The sequence below is a fragment of the Heptranchias perlo genome, chromosome 1 (assembly GCF_035084215.1).
Source record: "Heptranchias perlo isolate sHepPer1 chromosome 1, sHepPer1.hap1, whole genome shotgun sequence".
NCBI classification, from domain to species: Eukaryota; Metazoa; Chordata; class Chondrichthyes; order Hexanchiformes; family Hexanchidae; genus Heptranchias; species Heptranchias perlo.
In genome coordinates, this window is record NC_090325.1 from 53,075,819 (window position 1) to 53,096,435 (window position 20,617).

General features: G+C 42.3%; 1 protein-coding gene across 1 annotated transcript in view; it reads right to left on the reverse strand.

The window, feature by feature from the left end:
• npr2 (natriuretic peptide receptor 2) overlaps window positions 1–20,617 on the reverse strand; it is a 131,116-nt gene that overhangs the window by 105,050 nt on the left and 5,449 nt on the right. The window contains exon 4 of the mRNA XM_067985205.1: window positions 3,246–3,381. Within this exon, the coding sequence (XP_067841306.1) occupies window positions 3,246–3,381 (136 nt within the window). The remainder of the gene's footprint in view (window positions 1–3,245; window positions 3,382–20,617) is intronic.

Consider the following 20,617-nt stretch of genomic DNA (forward strand, 5'->3'; position numbering starts at 1 on the left):
ATGATGTGTGACTTGGAGGGGAACGTGCAGGTAGTGTTGTTCCCATGTGCCTAAAGCTCTTGTCCTAAAGGTGCTAGAGGTCGTGGGTTTGGGAGGTGCTGTCAAAGAAGCCTTGGTGAGTTACTGCAGTGCATCCTGTGGATGGTATACACTGCAGCCACTGTGCGCCGATGGTGAAGGGAGTGAATGTTTAGGGTGGTGGATGGGGTGCCAATCAAGCGGGCTGCTTTGTCCTGGAAGGTGTTGAGCTTATTGAGTGTTGTTGGAGCTGCATTTATCCAGGCAAGTGGAGAGTATTCCATCACACTCCTGACTTGTGCCTTGTAGATGGTGGAAAGGCTTTGGGGAGTCAGGAGGTGAGTCACTCGCTGCAGAATACTCAGCCTCTGACCTGCTCTTGTCACCACAGTATTTATATGGCTGGTCCAGTTAAGTTTCTGGTCAATGGTGACCCCCAGGATGTTGATGGTGGGGGATTCGGCGATGGTAATGCCGTTGAATGTCAAGGGGAGGAGGTTAGACTCTCTCTTGTTGGAGATGGTCATTGCCTGGCACTTGTCTGGTGCGAATATTACTTGCCACTTATGAGCCCAAGCCTGGATGTTGTCCAGGCCTTGCTGCATGCGGGCTCGGACTGCTTCATTATTTGAGGGGTTGCAAATGGAACTGAACACTGTGCAGTCATCAGCGAACATCCCCATTTCTGACCTTATGATGGAGGGAAGGTCATTGATGAAGCAGCTGAAGATGGTTGGGCCTAGGATACTGCCCTGAGGAACACCTGCAGCAATGTGGTGTGGCTGAGATGATTGGCCTCCAACAACCACTTGTGCTAGATTTGACTCCAGCCACTGGAGAGTTTTCCCCCTGATTCCCATTGACTTCAATTTTACTTGGGCTCCTTGGTGCCACACTCGGTCAAATGCTGTCTTGATGTCAAGGGCAGTCACTCTCACCTCACCTCTGGAATTCAGCTCTTTTGTCCATGTTTGGACCAAGGCTGTAATGAGGTCTGGAGCCAAGTGGTCCTGGTGGAACCCAAACTGAGCATCGGTGAGCAGGTTATTTTTGAGTAGGTGCCACTTGATAGCACTGTCGACGACACCTTCCATCACTTTGCTGATGATTGAGAGTAGGCTGATGGGGCGGTAATTGGCCAGATTGGATTTGTCCTGCTTTTTGTGGATAGGACATACCTGAGCAATTTTCCACATTGTCGTGTAGATGCCAGTGTTGTAGCTGTACTGGAATAGTTTGGCTAGAGGCGCAACTAGTTCTGGGGAACAATGTAAGGGAAGATAAGGGAAGGCAGAAAAGAGGACATCTCAGGAAGGAAGTTGATATTAAACTTGGGGAGGCAATAAATGATGAGGATTTGAATAAGAGGCACAATGGATTACAAAGGTGAGGTATTCGAAGGAGAAGAAGCCAGAAGAATTAAGGGAGACGCCAAGATGAGACTTAGCAATTATGGAATGTGGGCCTATTAAAGACAGATGCAGGTAATAATAGTATCATGGATAATGAGGAAATGGCAGACTTGTTAAATGAATACTTCAAATCCGTTTTCACGGTAGAGGAAGAGGACAAAATATTAGCAGTACAAGGGAAACTAAAAATAAGTCAAAGGGAGAGACATAGCGGATTTAATATAAATAAAAAAACTAGCCATGGAGAAAATACTGGGACTTAAGGTAGACAAGTCACCAAGTCCTGATGGTTTCCACCCTAGGGTATTTTAAAAAAAAGGTGAGGTAATTGTAGATACATTTATCATAACTTTCCAAAGCTCTCTAGATTCGGGAAATGTGCCCTTGAATTGGAAAATTGCAACTGTTACTCCACTATTTAAGATAGAAGGGAGGGCAAAACCAGCAAACTACAGACCTGTCAGTTTAACATAAGTTGTAGGGAATTTATTGGAATCTATCATCAGGGACAGAGTGACTGAACATTTGAATAAGTATACTCTGATCAAAGATAGCATGGATTTGTGAAGGGCAGATGTTGTCTGACTAATCTAGTTGAATTTTTTGAGGACATCATAACAAGGTGGACAGGAAAGTGTCTATGGATTTTGTTTATTTGGATGTCCAGAAGGCATGTGATATGGTTCTGCACAAGGGATTATTAGCAAAAATGAGAGCGTATAGAATTGGAGATAACTTTGGGAATCGGTTGATAATTGGTTGGGAAGTAGGAGACAGCAAGTAGGGATAAAGGGAATGTACTTTGATTGGCAGAATGGGACAAATGGTGTTCCCCAGGGATCTTTACTGGGGCCTCAGCTTTTCACCATATAAATCAATGACTTGGATGAAGGAATGGAGAGTTGTATATCCATGTTTGCAGATGACACTAAGTTAGGAGTGTAATAGTAAGTTATGTAGATGGGAGCAGAAAGTTGCAAACAATGAAGTCAATGGAAATAAATTTTGGGAGAGATGCAAAATGGGCTGCCGATTTGTTATCACCTATTTTACACGATCACACAGTCAAAATTACCCCCATTAAGTGAGTGAGCAAAACTGTGGCAGATAGAGTTCATGTGGAGAAGTAAAAGGTAATCTACTTTGGATCCAAGAAAGACAAATATTTTCTAAATGGCAAGAGACTATAAACTGTGGAGGAGCAAAGGGATTTAGGTGTCCAGGTAAATAAATCACTAAAAGCTAGTGCACAGGTACAAAATATAATCAAAAAGGCTAGCGGAATGTTGCCCTTTATCTAAAGGGGACTGGAATACAAAGGGGAGAAAGTTATGCTTCAGTTGTACAGAGCCTTGATCAGACCCCATCTGGAATATTTCATTCAGTTCTGGGCACCTCACCACAGGAAGGCTATATTGACCTTGGAGGGGGTACAGTGAAGACTTACCAGTGGGCTTTAATGGGGACTGGTACTTTTGTGCAAGGATAATTCAGGTGCAATTTATTTTAGCAGTAAATTTGAGACAACAGGTTTTAAGAACCCATTTTACTCCATTTGCTACCCAAAGACAAGGAATGCAAACCTAGGGTCATTGGATATAACATTACCAAAACAAGATAGTAAATATACTAGTGACATTTATTTATTTAACCCACTTATTAACTGTTCATTTAAAATCTTTAATACATTAAAAAAATATACATCTACTTTTTGAATCAAGTTGTCTTTTGACAACCAACACATGTGACAGGAGACAACAAAGGTGGAATAAAAGGTCTCAATTAGAAGCATGAGGAATAGATTTCAACACATACCTTGGAACCGTCTATCTTTCATGTTCCTGGTAATTGCCAATCCATCTTTCTTGGATCCCCCTGCTGCAAGCGTCTCATTCAGAGCCATAGCATACAGTATGATACCATCATAAAAACAACCAGCAATAAAATTCACCTGCAAAAAAATTGGAAATGCATTTTCAGCTAAGCCTTTAGGCACAATAATAATGAGCCAATCTAATAGACTGGTGGGGAATGGTCCTGTGATTTAGTAACACTGAGAAATGGTCCTCGGCTTTGTCCGCACTGCAGTAGAGGGTCCTGTAGTTTGGTAGTAGCGTGGTGGGGCTGCTTGGGCTTGGCAGCATGGGGGAGTTTCTTAAATCCAGCCTCACTTGGGAGGGAAAGATGGGATTTGGCAAGACTTTAGTAGGGAACTTGAGGTTTGGCATTTTCCAGTGCTACAAAAAAATCAGGACCATCCATCCCCCAGTGCTACCAGAGCTCTGGATCGTCCCCATTGCTACCAAAGCACACATTGTTCTCAACTGGAGGACCAAGAGGGACAAGCAGCACTAGAGTAAAGAATAGTTCTGAAATAGGAGGGATCAGATAGGGGGCAAACGCGAGGTAGTCTAAGATGAGATTGGGATGCATGTGCGTAAATGCATGTAGCGTGGTAAATAAGGTTGGTGAGCTGCAGACACAAGTTGGCACATGGAACTATGGTATAGTGGCAATAACACAGCCTGGCTCAAAGAAGGGGTGGATTGAGTACTTTATATTACTGGCTACAAGGTATTCAGGAAAGCAAGGAGTGGGGGCAATATTGATTAGAGAAACTGTTATAGCACTGGAAAGGGATGATGTAGTTGAGGGGTCAAAGACAGAATCTATTTGGTTAGAATTAAGGAACAATAGAGGAGCTATTTCACTACTGGGTGTATTCCATAGGCCACCAAATAGTGGGAAGGAGATAGAGGAGCAAATTTGCAGGAAAATTACAGAAAGGTGCAAGAACTATAGTGATAATGGGGGATTTCAATTATTCCAATATAGACTGGGACAGTAACAGTGTAAAGGGCAAAGAGGAGGAGGAATTCCTGAAATGTCTTCAAGAGAACTTTCTGGAACAGTGTGTTTCCAGCCCAACCAGGAAGGAACAGGCTCGAGGGGCCGATTGGCCTACTCCTGCTCCAATTTCTTATGAACAGTGCTGGATCTAGTTCTGGGGAATGAAATGGGGCAGGTGGAGCATTTTTCAGTGGGAGAGCATTTGAGGAATTTGAGTTATGGAAAAGGGCAAGGAACAATCAAATATGAAAATGCTTAACTGGAGGAGGGCAAATTTGAGAGAGTTATAAAGGGATCTTGCCCAGGTGGATTTGGAATCAAGAATCGGTAGGTAAAACAGTAATTGAACAATGGGAGGCCTTCAAGAAGCAAATGGTGTGGGCACAGAGTAGATACATCCCTACAAGGGGGAAAGGAAGGACATCCAAAGCTAGAGCTCTCTGGATGACTAAAGATATAGAAATTAAAATGAAATAGAAAAAGGAGGGTTTTGACGAATGTAAGGCTCATAATAGTGGAGAAGCAGGCGGAATACAGAAATTACAGAGGAAATCTAAAAAAGGGGAATAAGAGGGGCAAAGAGAGAGTATGAGAATAGATTAGCAGTGAACATAGAAGGGAACCCAAAAGTACAAAAAAGGGTGGGACCGCTTAGGGACAAAAAAGGAGACCTTCTTGTGGAGGCAGAGGGCATGGCTGAGGTACTAAATGAATACCTCGCATCTGTCTTCACTAGAGAAGAGAATGCTGCCATTGTAGCAGTAAAGGAGGTAGTAGCGATATCGGATAGGATAAAAATAAAGAGAAGGTACTTAAAAGGTTGTCAGTACTCAAAGTAGAAAAGTCACTCTGTCCAGATGGGATGCAACCTAGATTACTGAGGGAAGTAAGCGTGGAAATTGTGGAGGTTCTGGCTACAATCTTCCAATCCTCCTTGGATATGGGGATGGTGCTGGAGGACTGGAGGATTGCAAATGATCCACCCCTGTTCCAAAAAGGGGAGAGGGGTAAGCTGAGATTGATAGATTTTTGGACTCTAGGGGAATCAAGGGATATGGGGATCCGGTGGGAAAGTGGAGTTGAGGTCGAAGATCAGCCATGATCTTATTGAGTGGCGGAGCAGGATCAAGGGGCCGTATGGCCTACTCCTGCTCCTATTTCTTATGTTCTTATGTTCTTATAAACCAGGCAATTACAGGCCAGTCAGCCTTACGTCAGTGGTGGGGAAACTTTTAGAGTCAATAATCCAGGACACCCTGTACATCTTGGGTGTACAGGGCATAAATTCAAAATTTGCAGATGACAAAAAACTTGAAAGTGTAGTAAACTGTGAGGAGGATAGTAATAGACTTCAAGAGGACATAGGCAGGATGGTGGAATGGGCAGACATGTGGCAGATGAAATTTAACGCAGAGAAGTGCGAAGTGATACATTTTGGCACGAAGAACAAGGAGAGGCAATTTAAACTAAATGGTACAATTCTAAAGAGGGTGCAGGAACAGAGAGATCTGGGGGTATATGTGCACAAATCATTGAAGGTGGCAGGACAGGTTGAGAAAGCAGTTAAAAAAGCATACGGCATCCTGGGTTTATAAATAGAGGCATAGAGTACAAAAGCAAGGAAGTTCTGTTGGATCTTTATAAAACACTGGTTTGGCCACAACTGGAGTATTGTGTCCAATACTGGGCACTACATTTTAGGAAGGATGTGAAGGCCTTAGATAGGCTGCAGCAAAGATTTACTAGAATGGTTCCAGGGATGAGGATTAGGTATGTGGATAGACTGGAGAAGCTGGGGTTGTTCTCCTTAGAGCAGAAAAGATTGAGAGGAGATTTGATAGAAGTGTTCAAAATCATGAAGGGTTTAGATAAAGTAAATAAGAGAAACTGTTCCCATTGATGGAAGGGTCAAGAACCAGGGACGCAGATTTAAGGTGATTGGCAAAAGAACCAAAGGCAACACGAGGAAAAACATTTTTAAGCAGCGAGTAGTTATGATCTGGAATGCGCTGCTTGAAAGGGTGGTGAAAGCAGATTCAATTGTGGCTTTCAAAAAAGAATTGGATAAATATTTGAATGGAAAAAATTGCAAGGCTACAGGGAAAGAGCGGTGGAATGGGACTAACTAGATTGCACTTACAAAGAGCTGGCACAGGCTCGATGGGCCGAATGGCCTCCTTCTGTGCTGTAACCATTTTATGAGTCTATGAAATGTAATTGGCACTTGGAAAAGTATAGGCTAATAAATGAAAGTCAGCACAGATTTGTCAAAGGAAAATCATGTTTAACTAACTTGATTGAGTTCTTTGATGAAGTAACGGAGAAGGTTGACGAGGGTAGTGCGGTTGATGTTGTGTATATGGATTTTCACAAGGCATTTGATAAAATACCACTAATAGACTTGTTAGCAAAATTAAAGCCCATGGGATTAAAGGGACAGTGGAAGCGTGGATACAAAATTGGCTCGGGGACAGAAAGCAGAGAGTAGTGATGAACGGTTGCTTTTCAGACCGGAGGGAAGTATACAGTGCTGTTCCCCAGGGGTCAGTATTAGGACCACTGCTCTTTTTGATACATATTAATGATCTGGACTTATGTATAGAGGGTATAATTTCAATGTTTACAGATGACACGACACTCAGAAATGTAGTAAGCAATTTGGAGGATAGCAACAGACTTCAGGATGACATAGACAGAGGGGTGAAATGGGCAGACACAAGACAGATGAAATTTAATGCAGAGAAGTGAGAAGTGATGCATTTTGGTAGGAAGGATGAAGTGAGGCAATATAAACTAATTGGTACAATTTTAAAGGGGGTGCAGGAACAGAGACCTGGGGGTATATGTACACAAATCTTTGAAGGTGGCAGGAGCAGCTGAGAAGACTGTTAAAAAGCATTAAGAACTTGGGCTTTATTAATAGAGGCATAGAGTTAAAAAACAAGGAAGTTATGTTGAACCTTTATAAAACACTGTTTAGGCCTCAGCTGGAGTATTGTGTTCAATTCTGGGCACCAAACTTTAGGAAGGGTGTGAAGGCCTTCAAGAGGGTGCAGAAGAGATTTATTAGAATGGTGCCAGGAATGGGGAACTTCAGTTATGTGGAGAGACTGGAGAATCTGGGATTGTTCTCCTTAGAGCAGAGAAGGTTGAGGGGAGATTTGATAGAGGTGTTCAAGATCATGAACGGTTTTGATAGAGTAAATAATGAGAAACTGTTTCCAATGACAGAGGGGTCGGTAGCCAGAGGACACAGATTTAAGGTTGTCGGCAAAAGAGCCAGAGGCGACATGAGGAAACATTTTTTTACACAGTGAGTTGTAATGATCTGGAATGCACTGCCTGAAAGGATGGTGGAAGCAGATTCAATAGTAACTTTCAAAAGGGAATTAGATAAATACTTGAAGGGAAAAAAATTACAGGGCTATGGGGAAAGAGCAGGGGAATGGGACTAATTGGGTAGCTCTTGCAAAGAGCCGGCACAGGCACAATGGGCTGAATGGCCTCCTCCTGTGCTGTACCTACTATAATACTATGCTACTATGAAGTGCAACTATACCCCATTTCCTCTTCCCAATTCCGATTGGCGCAGAGTAGCAATCCTGGCAAATCTCTGGATTGGCACCAGAAAACAGGGTGGAACCCAGTTCCGCCAGGATTCTGCCCATATTTTCCATTCCACCATTTTCCGTGGGGCTCTGTCTGCCCCATGTCAAGGGGGCATGTGTACGGGAGTTCTGGGCTACCCAGGAATTCAGCTTTTTACGTTCTCTTTAGGACTCAGAGGACCTCATGCTAACTGACAGCTGCCTTGAGTTCTGCTGAGGCCTACTAAAGGGTCCCAAACCTTTTTTAGGGAAAGTTATTTGATTCCTCAGGGGATCAGTAAGTTTCCCAAAGAGACTCGCCTCTTGAAGAAAAGGAGACATTTCTTCAGGACATCCTCTCTGCTGTCGGAATGCATTGGCGCCGCACCAAAATTCTGCTGCCAATTCGAAGTGGGATGCAAATCGGGCGGGTTATACAATGGGCAGGCAATCCACTCCGTTAAATTATCGTCCAGTCAGCAAAGTTGTAAATTACCTCCTCAACCTGCCATAAGCAGCACCAGAGATCAATGAGTATATATTTTATCAACACATCGTAATATTTGGTCTAAGATTTTCACAACATGTTGATGTAACATTGGATTCCGGCCAGGTTGCAACGTTTACAGCTTTTTTTTTTGCCTAAAACTGAGGTTTAGTTCAGAATAAACAGGCTTTAAAACCACAGGCAGCTTGGAAGCAGAAGTTATCTGCCCACTGTAAATCTGTCTGCCTTCAAACTGCAGTATCTTTGAGGCCAGTGCAAACTAATGCCTTGAGCATTTTGTGGCTATAAACAAGATAGTGGAAATAAAGTGCCAAAATTTCAGGTATTAAGGACTTCAGGTCTGAGGAAAGGTAATAGAAATTTCCCTTATTTTCCTTGGAAAAGAGAATTTGGGGAACTAAAGGCCAATTAGTCTAATGTCAGTTGTGAGCAAACTCTTAATTCATAATTCAAGATAAAATGAGTGAGCATTTAGAAATACATGGGTTAATCAAGGGCAGCCAGGATGGATTTGTTAGAAGTGTTTGGTAAATACAGAGGGGGTCATTTTAACTTTCGGTATTGATGTAAAATGGGCAATATTGGATATTGGAGAATCTGAGTTCACATCCCACTAAGGCAGCTTAAGAACTTGAAGTCAGTTTTATCAAAAATCTGGAAATCAAGAGCTGGCATCAGTAAAAATGACCATGAATCTGTCAGATTGTTGTAAAAACCCAACTGGTTCACTAATGTCCTTTACGAAAGGAAACCTTCTGTCCTTACCCGGTCTGACCTATATGTGAATCGAATCCCACACCAGCGCGGTTGACACTTAACTGCCCTGCGAAATGACATAGCGAACCACTTAGTTGTATTAAACCATTACAAAGAATTTCCCACCACCACCTTCTCAGACCAACTAAGGATGAGCAATGAATGCGACACCCACATCCCGGAAATTAATTTTTAAAAAATTGATAAAGGGAATGTGGTAGGTGCAATTTATATGGATTTTCAGAATTCATTAGTTGTGTAGTACTTCGCAATATTCTGAAGATGTGAAAAGTGCTATATATATGTAAGTTATTTCTTCTTTACTCTCAACATATAGGTTGTCCTCAATAAATGGTCTCCGTCCTTATTTTATTCCCCTAGTTACCTATCTTTCCTATGTGCATTTGCTCTCGTTATAGCATGGCCGTTCCATAATGCATCACCTTAATTAAACTGTCAATCTTGACATCCCATCACCTTGATTATATTGTTTATCTCCCTGCCATACCATTTTTGTTAAATTGTCATTGTCAATATCTTCTCTCTCCTGTTTAATGGAGGAGGAAATAACTATTCTCCTTGGGAGCAGTTAAGCAAGGTCAGCTTGGCTCAGTGGTAGCACTCTTACCGCTGTGTCAGAAGATAATGGGTTCAAGTCATATGTTAGGGACTTGATCACATAATCTAGGCTGACACTTCAATGTGGTACTGAGGGAGTACTGCATTGTCAAAGTTTCTGTCCATCAGGTGAGACATTAAACTGAGACCCTGTCTGTCTGCCCAGGCAGATGTAAAAAATCCCATGGCACTATTCAAAGAAAAAAAGGGATTCTACTGTCATGGCCAACATTTCTCCATTCTAGTTTCTTGATGAACCAATTACCCAAAATATTTTTAAAATAAATTGGTCTGTCTTTTTATTCTTAGTAACCAAGGTTCTGTGTTTGAAATTTCCACAGAATCCAGGCAAGTACGGCAGAGTGTGCTTTCCATCTGTAGCTTTGGCCTTTCTATAACCCCATCAAATACAAGGGACAGGGTCATTTAAATATTTGGGGGGCATCCTGTGCCTGTAAAGACACAGCAGAGATGGCCGCCTGGCTTTGCCACTGGTGCCCTGCCACTCCAAGAGTGGAGCCCTTAGCCCTTATCGCAAGAGGAACTGGCAAAAAATGCTTTGAAACTCCACAGGGAATGGAGGGGCAGGGTGTTATAGGTAATTGATCTCACTAGGATTGATTACCTTTGATGTTACATTTATTTGGGTCTTCAGGGCCCAGAACAGAACCCACACTTGCTTTCCTACATCACAACAGTGACTACACTTCAAAAGTACTTCATTGACTGTAAAGTGCTTTGGGACGTCCTGAGGGCTGTAGAGGAGTTTGGGTAGATGTGGCCGCCTCCCCTGGTCAGGACTTTCATTGTGGATGAATGGGTTGGAAACCTGGCAGACACAGTTCCACCATAAATTGTAACTCTTCTCAGTGCCACAGATACCCTTGCACACAGTTGATGGTCACTAAGCTTTGTCTCTAGACTTGAATATATAGGGTGTGCCCCTGGGAGGCGGCCGTGGGGGGTGGGGGAGGGGCAGCGTTGTTGATAGCGTGCACTGCATATCAGGCAAACACAAACTCTATTTGCATTTCTCAGTTTGGTTCAGGGATTCTTAAGCATGTTGTTGGGTTTGTGCTTATGTCAAACACCTAGCTGATCAAAAAAATTCCCTGCCTTCACAGTACAGTATCACAATACTCACTGTCCCATCAGTCTCATTATATGGTGTCCCACACTATCCCATCACCACTGTTACATTGTTACCTCATTATACAATCTGTCTTGCAGCACCTTTATTAACTGCTTGCCTTTGCTGCCATGGTCTTTAAATGGCAGCAAATGGGTGTTAGCAGTGCAATGGAGGCATTGTTGTGCCTGGACTAAATGGCAACAACAAACTGGAAGTTAATGGTATTTCTGGACTTCGTTGCTGAAGATTCATAGTCAGCTAAGCACTATTTTAAGTTGAGATTGATACTTTCCCTGAGAAGGGTCATAGCAGTGCCAGTCAGGTTAGTGATCTGTCTGAGCTGTGTTGTGATAATGTAATGAGGCTTTGTTGTCTATTTGAGATGGGCTGTAAAGCTCCTTCTATTTGTCTCCACAGAAGTAAAGGAAGCACTGTGTGCACTGAGGTGAGTTGTAAAGCATTTACTACCAGGATGGTTTCATGGTCAGAATATTGGTTTTGGGTGTGCACAGTGAGCAGTGATTAACAATTTGAATAAAAATGCACATCATTAACTTCAATAGCAGTGATGGATCAGCAACAACAATTTGCATTTATATAGCATTTAAACATGTCAAAGCATTTTCCTGGGGGAGAACTTGACATCAAACAGGATGTAAGGGATGGGTGGCAAACCAAAGGCATGGATGAAGAACTAGGATTTTCAGAGGCTTTTGAAGGCAAGTAGGGAGGCAGGAAGTCTAAGCGTTTAGAGAGAGTTTCAGATAGGAAGAGCATAATGATAAAACTGGTATTGGCTTCTGATGGTGCAATGGAAGGGTAAGTAGTAACCTGGAATCAGAGGAAAGGCAAATTATGGCTGAGATGTACGGCTGGGAAGGATTCCCAAAATAGGGTGGGGCAAGGCCGTGGAAGGATTTGAAAATGAGGGCGAGGACTTTGTTGATTTTCTAGACAATGGGGAGCTGGGCAAAGATGGAGGTGATGGTTATGAGGGAGTTTATGTGGGTGAGTACTCAAGCTGCAGAGTTCTGGGTTACTAAAGTTTGTGAAAGATGAGGGTGGGGAGGCATATGAAAAATTAATCCTCGAGGTAATGAAAATGTAGTTGAGGGTTTTAGCAGTGGAAGAAGGGAAGCAGGAACATAAATGAGCAATCTTGGTGGAAGAAGGTGATCTTGACAACAAAGCGAATGTGGTACAGAAAGCTCAGTTCAGGGTCAACCAGCTCACTGAAGTTGTGCACCATCAACTCAGCCCAAGTGAGCAGTCAGCAAGCATGATAAAGCTAGCAACATGTCAGCAAGAACCAAACAGAATGGCTTTAGTTTTGCAAATGTTAAGCTGCAGGGAGTTTTAATTCATCCATGACCTGAATAGGCATCCATTGTAATCTTCTAAATGTCAGTCTGGTTCAGTTGGTAGCACTCTGAACTTCTGTATAAGTAAGCTATGGGTTCAAGCCCTACGCCAGGACTTGAGTACATAACATAGACCCACACTTACTTGCTGTCAGTCAGATGAGACATTAAATTGAGGCCTGTCTACCTGCTCAGTTGGATATAAAAGATCTCATGACAAAGAAGAGCAGAGAGTTCTCCCAGTGTTCAGGCTAACATTTCTCCCTCAAGCAACACCAAAAAAAATTCTAGACATTCATTTGCTGTCTGCGATACAGGCTGCCATGTTTCATAGGAACTTAGGAATTGCTAGATGAGAAAAGGCCAAGATGCATTTAGTTTGTCTTCTACCATCCTGGTAGTCGCATGATACGACAATTTTGTCATTGTTAATGGAGATATTTATGACTGCACTTCATAAGTAATTCATTAGTTATGAAGCATATTGAGGCATCCTGTGGCTGTATGAAGGTGCTATTTCCAGCATTTGCAGTTTCTCATTTATATTTCTATATAAAGACAAATGTTTTTCTTTCTATTTCTACTTCGCGGAATAGCAGATATGTAACAAGGTGAAATTGTTTTGTTTCGCATTATTAACTGCTCAACTACATGAACTTTAGTATTTTAAAACAGTAAAAAATAGACTATAATTTAGGGAACCAAGCAGAAATAAAGTTGTATCTGAAATTATGATGATAAAAGCTGTCGTTTAGAGATTCTGCTGTTTATTTATTACTGTAAATTTAGCATCACAGTCCATGAACTGAAAACAACCAAATATAGTCGGCTCAGGCTGGCAAGAATTTCTCTGGACCTCTCAATAATCTATAGGGTAATTCTTTAACATGATACTAATGTATGCTGTGCCTTTGTAAACACTGCCTAGTTGCTTCTGAGAAGATTAGATTTACTCATGCGTATATTTTCCATCTTTATCTCATTCTGAAATTTATTTTATGCAGGTAGAGAAAAGAAGCACTAACCTTTCTATAAAAAAAATCTTTATATCGGTTTTATATTATGTTTTAATATCTTTCTTTTCCCTTTTGAAATCATATTCCCACAATCAAATTCAAAATAAAAATTTTATTGCACCACAATCACAAATCCAACAGAAACTGTTCTATTTCCAACAATAAAAGAAATTAATTCTCTCTTTTAGCACTCTGGTATTGGAGTACCTCTGTAACATTCTCCTTTCTTACATAAGTATTCACCCTCATACGCACATGCGAATTAAGAGCAGGAGTAGGCCATTCGGCCCCTCGAGCCTGCTCTGCCATTTGATAAGATCATGGCTGATCTGATTGTGACCTCAACCCTACTTTCCCGTCTATCTACTATAACCTTTGACTCCCTTGCTAATCAGGAATCTATCTAATTCAGCCTTAAAGATATTCAATGACCCTGCCTCCACCGCTATCTGGGGAAGGGAATTCCACAGAAGTATAACCCTCTGAGAGAAAAAATTTCTCCTCATCTCCATCTTAAATGGGAGATCCCTTATTTTTAAACTGTGGCCCCTAGTTCTAGTCTCTCCCACAAGGAGAAACATCCTCTCAGCATCTACCCCTTCTAGTCCCCTCAGGATCTTAATTGTTTCAATAAGATCACCTCTCATTCTTCTAAACTCCACCGTATACATGCCCAACTTGTCCAACCTTTCCCTCATCCCAGGAATCAGTTGAGTGAACCTTCTCTGAACTGCCTCTAAAGCAATTATGTACTTTCTTAAATAAGGAGACCAAAACTGCACACAGTATTCTAGATGTGGTCTCACCAATGCCCTGTACAACTGTAGCAAAATATCTCTACTTTTATATTCCATTCCCCTTGCAATAAATGACAACATTCCATTTGCCTTCCTAATCACTTGCTGTACCTGCATACTAACTTTTTGTGATTCATGTACTAGGACACCCAGATCCCTCTATACCTCAGAGTTCTGCAATCTCTCTCCATTTAAATAATACTGCTTTTCTATTCCTCCTGCCAAAGTGGACAAGTTCACATTTTCCCACATTATACTCCATCTGTCAATTTTTTGCCCACTCACTTAACCTATCTACATCCCTTTGCAGACTCCTTGGGCCCGATTTTACCAGGGGTGCGGGTTCCCGGCGGGTAGGCCTGCGGGCGCGTTCAAAACGCGCCCGGTGAAATTAGTGGGTTGCCCGCGCGATCGCAGCAGGCAACACAATAATTGGAGCCACTTACCTGCTCCTCCGGGTTCCCCGCTGCTGATCTGCGCGTCGGGCGGGCTGCGCATGCGCAGTAAGATCTGTCAGCTGGAGGCGCTCTATTTAAAGGGGCAGTCCTCCACTGACAGATGCTGCCACAAACAGTAAAAATTACAGCATGGAGCAGCCCAGGGTGAAGGCTGCTCCCAGTTTAATGATGCCTCACCCCAGGTATCATTAGATGGGGTGAGGAGGAGGGGGAGGACAGAGATCTTCCACCCGGCGGGCGGGAGGAAGCGGCCTGCCTCTGCCACCAAGAAGGCCTGGCCCGAGGTGGCAGAGGGGGTCAGCTGCGCCACCAACATATCGCCCACCTGCATACAGTGCAGGAGGCGCTCCAATGACCTCAGTAGGTCAGCCACAGTGAGAACACGTAGTCTTTCCCCTACACTCCATCTGCCACAACACTGCCCCCACCCCACATCTCCTTCGGCACTGCCAACACTACTCTGTCACATCACCCCTTATACCCACTCAAACCCCATCCTCATCTTACCTCCACCTACTCACCTCGCCAGTACTCACCCCGCCACTACCACGCAACCCAATCCTCATACAATCTCATGGCTCTATCCCATACTCACCCTCTCGTGCATCTCTCTCACGGCCAGCCTCACTCAACCTGCCACCGCCTGTGCTGCAGCCACAGGGCATGCATCACATATGTGCAGTAGGCAGCGTAAGGCAAACGTGCCGTGAGCATGAAGGGGATGCACAAGGTTGTTTGAGGGTTTGTCATGGTTCGTACTTCTATTGAATTAAAGAACAACTCACATCACACATTATATTGGCTCCACTAGTGCCATGTCTTCGCGAATCCTGTCCGGTTTGTGCAATAATGCCCGCTCCTGGGTATCCCTATGAGGACCCACCACTGATGCCACCCAGTGTATCACTGCAGAGTGGGTGTAGGTGTATTCGCAGGGCTCATCTGCGCAGACGACTGAGAGACACCGGGGATGTCCCCCGTGGCACCCTGGAAGGATCCGGAGGCGAAGAAGTTGAGGGCAGTGGTGACTTTGATGGCGACGGGTAAGAAGATGCTGCTCTGTCCATCCGGGAGCAGCTCGTCATTAAGGAGGCTGCAGATGTCGGCGACTACCTGGCGAGTGACTCTGAGCCTACGTATGCACTGCTGCTCAGAGAGGTCCATGAAGCTGAGCCTCCTGCGACGCATCTCTCTCTGCGGTTGCCCTCCATCCTGCTGTGCAGGTGGATGTGCCACAGCACCGTGTTGTGGGGATGCATGTCTCTGAGGCGGACAGCGTGGACTGCGAGGCTTCTGAGGCTGGTCATGCTGTTCGTCCTCCGAGGATGTCAACACAGCACCCATCTGGCAGGTGTAGGTCTGCGGGGTTGTGCACGGTAGAAAAGTGTGTCCTCGCACAGGGGTTGCACTTCCACGCCGGTGAATCTTCTTGCTTGGAGGAGGGTGGTGGAGGACAGGCGTTGCCCAATGTTATGGAGTGTCCTCCTGCGTTGGGGAAGGCTCTCCCCCCCCACCTGTGGAATGCACCTTGGCAGCTGCCAGAGGCTGCTGGCTGCAACACGTCTGTTTGGAGTGAGACTGTTTCCCCCAGTATGTGAAACAGACTCAGTTGAAGGTAAAATCTCACACTTCCTAATAAGACAGCTGAATCAGGTCATTTAATGACCTGAACAAGCAAAGTAAATACACTCAAGTGGCATTCCGCTGGCTTTAATTGCCTGCGGGATTCCCACCAGCGGGGCCTGCGCACACACCCCCGCACGTCAGCGCGGAGCCCGGAAGTGGCCGGGATCGAGGCGCGATCCGGTCACGTACCTGGATATCGGGATTTTCGAGGCCCCCCCGCCGAGAACGCACCGGAAACCCGGCGCTAAAATCGGGCCCCTTATGTCCTCTTCACAACTTAATTTCCTACCTACCTTTGTGTCATCAGCAAATTTAGCAACCATACATTTGGTCCCTTCATCCAAGTCATTGATATAGATTGTAAATAGTTGAGGCCCCAGCACTGCTCCCTGTGGCACTCCACTCGTTACATCTTGCAATCTGAAAATGACCCATTTATGCCTACTCTCTGTTTCCTGTTAGCTAACCAATCCTTTATCCATGATAATATGTTACCCCCTATACCATGAGCTCTTATTTTGTGTAATAGCCTTTGATGTGGCACTTTGTCAAAAGCCTTCTTGGAAATCCAAGTACACCACATCCACAGGATCCCCTTCATCCATGTTGCTTGTTACTTCCACAAAGACCTCTAATAAATTATTCAAACACGATTTCCCTTTCACAAAGCAGTGTTAACGCTGCCCGATTGCATTGAGATTTTCTAAGTGCCCTGCTATAACCTCCTTAATAATAGATTCTAGCATTTTCTCTATGACAGATGCTAAGCTAACTGGCCTGTAGTTTCCTGCTTTCTGTCTCCCTCCTTTCTTGAATAGAGGAGTTACATTCGCTATTTTACAATCTGGTGGGACCCTTCCTGAATCTAGGGAATTTTGGAAAATTAATACCAATGCATCTACTATCTCTGCAGCCATTCTTTTAAGACCCTAGGATGAAGTCCGTCAGGACCTGGGGACTTGTCAGCTTTTAGTTCTAATATTTTTTTCAGAACCCTTTCCCTGGTGATTGTAAATATTTTAAGTTCCTCCCTCCCTTTCACCTCTTGATTCACAATTATTTCTGGCATGTTATTTGTATCTTCTACAGTGAAGACGGGCACAAAATATCTGCTCAATTCATCCGCCATTTCCTTATTCTCCATTATTAATTCCCCAGACTCTCTCTCTAGAGGACCAACGCTCACTTTACTTACTCTTTTCCTTTTTAAATACATGTAGAAACTCTTATTATCTGTTTTTATATTTCTAGCTAGCTTTCCCTCATACTCTAATTTCTCCCTCCTTATTATTCTTTTAGTCATTCTTTGCTGTTTTTTATATTCTGTCCAATTTTCTGACCTGCCACTAATCTTCTGGGAATTGTATGCTTTTTCTTTCAATTTGATGCTATTGTTAACTTCCTTAGTCCTTCCCCTAGAGTCTTTCTTTCTCACGGAATGTATCTTTGCTGAGTGTTATGAAATAGCTCATTAACTGTCTGCCACCGTGACTCTACTGACCTATCCCTTAACCTAAGTTCCCAGTTCATTTTAGCCAGCTCTGTCTTCATGCCCTCATAATTGCCCTTATTTAAGTTTAAAACACTAGTCTGAGACTTACTCTTCTTGCCCTCAAACTGAATGCGAAATTCAATCAAATTGTGATCACTGCTACCTAGAGGCTCCTTTACAATGAGGTCATTAATTAATCCTGTCTCATTACACATCACCAGATCTAGAATAGCCTGCTCTCTGGTTGGCTCCAGAACATACTGCTCTAAGAAACTGTCCCGAAAGCATTCATACTCGTGCTTCACCTTATGAGATGCCTTCAGAAACCAACTGAAATAGGTTATCTCGAAACACTTTCTTTGCCCTAACATTCAGTTAATATGGGGCTGACATTTCTAGAAGCTTATCGGGCTTTAAATTTCTATTACGGAAGAAAATATGTGTAATATACTGTCGAAGGATTTTAAAAGTAAAATAAACAGAAATACTCTTTCCTTTTACCAGCTCAAATAACCCATCCTGACTCAATAGGGTGATATTCTGATTTTGTGCTGTAGACAGGGTACCTCGCCCACAGGATCACTTACCTCCCTCCTCCTATAAATTTCAAATTTTATAATCTAAGCTTCTTGTCACATAATCAGTACTTCCTGAATAACGTCCTCCTTGTTTTTACTCTTTACATCCTTGGTGCCATTCTGCCGTGGTCATTCAACTTAAGTTTCACAATAAATAAAATAAAAATCTAACTATTTCATTTGATAAAATAATCATCAGTGATCTGTGCACTCTGATTTATTTAGAATCGGCGTCAAAACCAAAAGAGAAAAAGGTGCAGCATTAAAACTTCATGTTTATCTGAGTATGAACTAACACTGTGGCTATACAATCTACCCTTGTTAATTCAAAGTTGTTTGGGCACTAAAAAAACCTTAATTACCCAGTAATTTGAATTAAGCAGCTTTGAATTAACAGGAGCAGACTGTGCTGCACTGGTAGTTAAAGATCAATAGCTCGAGAGTGCAATTCCCAGCTGCCAACATCCGGGTTATGCTGTGGATTATGAATCACATCTGCACACCAGAAGAGACCTCTGCACATGCGCGCTTACAGATGTGTGCACAGCTCTGCACCTTGGCCAATATATTTTGAATGTTTTCAGAATGTGGGCTGGTGTAGCTGCTTTCTCAAAAATGACCCTGGTTAAGTTTATAAAGTTCTCAGGTATTCCAACAGGCCTTAACGTCTATCTGAACAGGTGCATCAATTTAACATCTCGTCCAAAAGAGAAGACCTCCGACAATGCAACCTAGATTATGTGCTCAAATCCAATACAGGGCTTAAAACAACAACCTTCTGATTCAGAGATGAGAGTGCTACCAACTGCCAAGATGACATTTAAAAAGTAGTGACTATTTGGAGAAAAAATGGAACAAGTACTGAAGTTTTAACCACCTTTCATTTAGAAAAAATGGTGGTTATCAGAAACTATCGGGAAATATCTGAAAACACTCTATAATGAAATGTGGAATCCAGGTAATGTAAGCACAGTAACAGGAAGCAGGAGGTTAATAGCCTGAAAAATTGTTCTACACAGTGAATGATTTCCAATGGTGGTCTTTTTAAAGTAAACTAAAGAATGTGATTATAAAAAGACAAAAGATGCTCTGTTGCATTTTTTTCCCCAAAATGAATAGTCATGCCATCTAAAAACAATGAATTGTTACATGTTGGGGCCCCCAACAACAGTAAACCATCTGTTAATTGTCTGCACAGGATTATGTCAGCTAGCTAAATGTAACTGAAGGTGGTTGAGCTGTTCAATCCAGCAAAATCTAATACCAGTGTTAAAAGGACAAACAATAAATAATCACCACTGAAAAAAAATGTATTTGTTCAAATGCAGATTATTCATCTTCCACTTGATTTATTGTTTACTTGTACTAAATGGGCAAAGTTTCATAGCCTGCACTTAATCCTTCAAGAGCTGCCAATAGTACTCGTGCAGGAAGATAAGGCAGCTGTTCTCTGGAGAATGCATCGCAAAGCTACTAAGCATCATTTACTTTTGTAAGATTTGACTCCACTTTCTTTAAATCTATGACATTAATTTCAATTCTTTCACTTTTTTTTTGCAGCAATGGCTATAGCCAGGTGTCTATTAGGGATGAGCCTAGAATTACATTTTGAATCCAAATAGATCAACAGTTAAACTAACCTATATTTATTCTGAAGTTACTGTTTGCAACATTTATGTATGAAATATATTCATAAGATATTTCTCTATTGTTTTAACAGCAGTGTTAACCTATTTATTATAATGATGTTAACATGTTATGTGTTCATTCACTATTATTTCTAACAGTCATTTCTAGGCTTATAACGTTTGAAAAAAAGTCTTGATATTTTTGTGGAAGCTGAACTTATATCCTGATGTTGTTACTTTTGAAAAAGGTATCTACTAAATGAAAAAAAACTTAATTTTTATCCTGATATATATATGATTAACATAACTAATCCTGGGCTAAATCTTTTATCACTAATACTCCAAACACTCCTTCATACTTCAGTTATCCCATAATTGCTTTTTTAAAAAAGAAAATAACTGATTATAAAATGTAAGTATGACTATAGGATGATACAACGCATCATTGAATTAACTGACTAAAAACATGATTGTATACAAAGATATTCCAGAGGTAGCGACAACAAAATTGCAGGAAACAAAATATCAGGTATTCCAAATACTCAACTTTATATTACATCAAGTTTTGCAACAGCATTACCAATAAATTCAGCAAGTTGGTAAATAAAGCACATGACATTAACTTCATTACATATATAGTCCACTTCCTGGTTAAAGGAGCAGAAACATCATCTTGCCCAATACATCGGAAGTAGAATATTGCTTTGAAAAACTCTGCCACTAGGTACAATAAACTGCAGAGGTCAGCTGAAATGTTTGTTTGATAAACAAGTAGTGCAT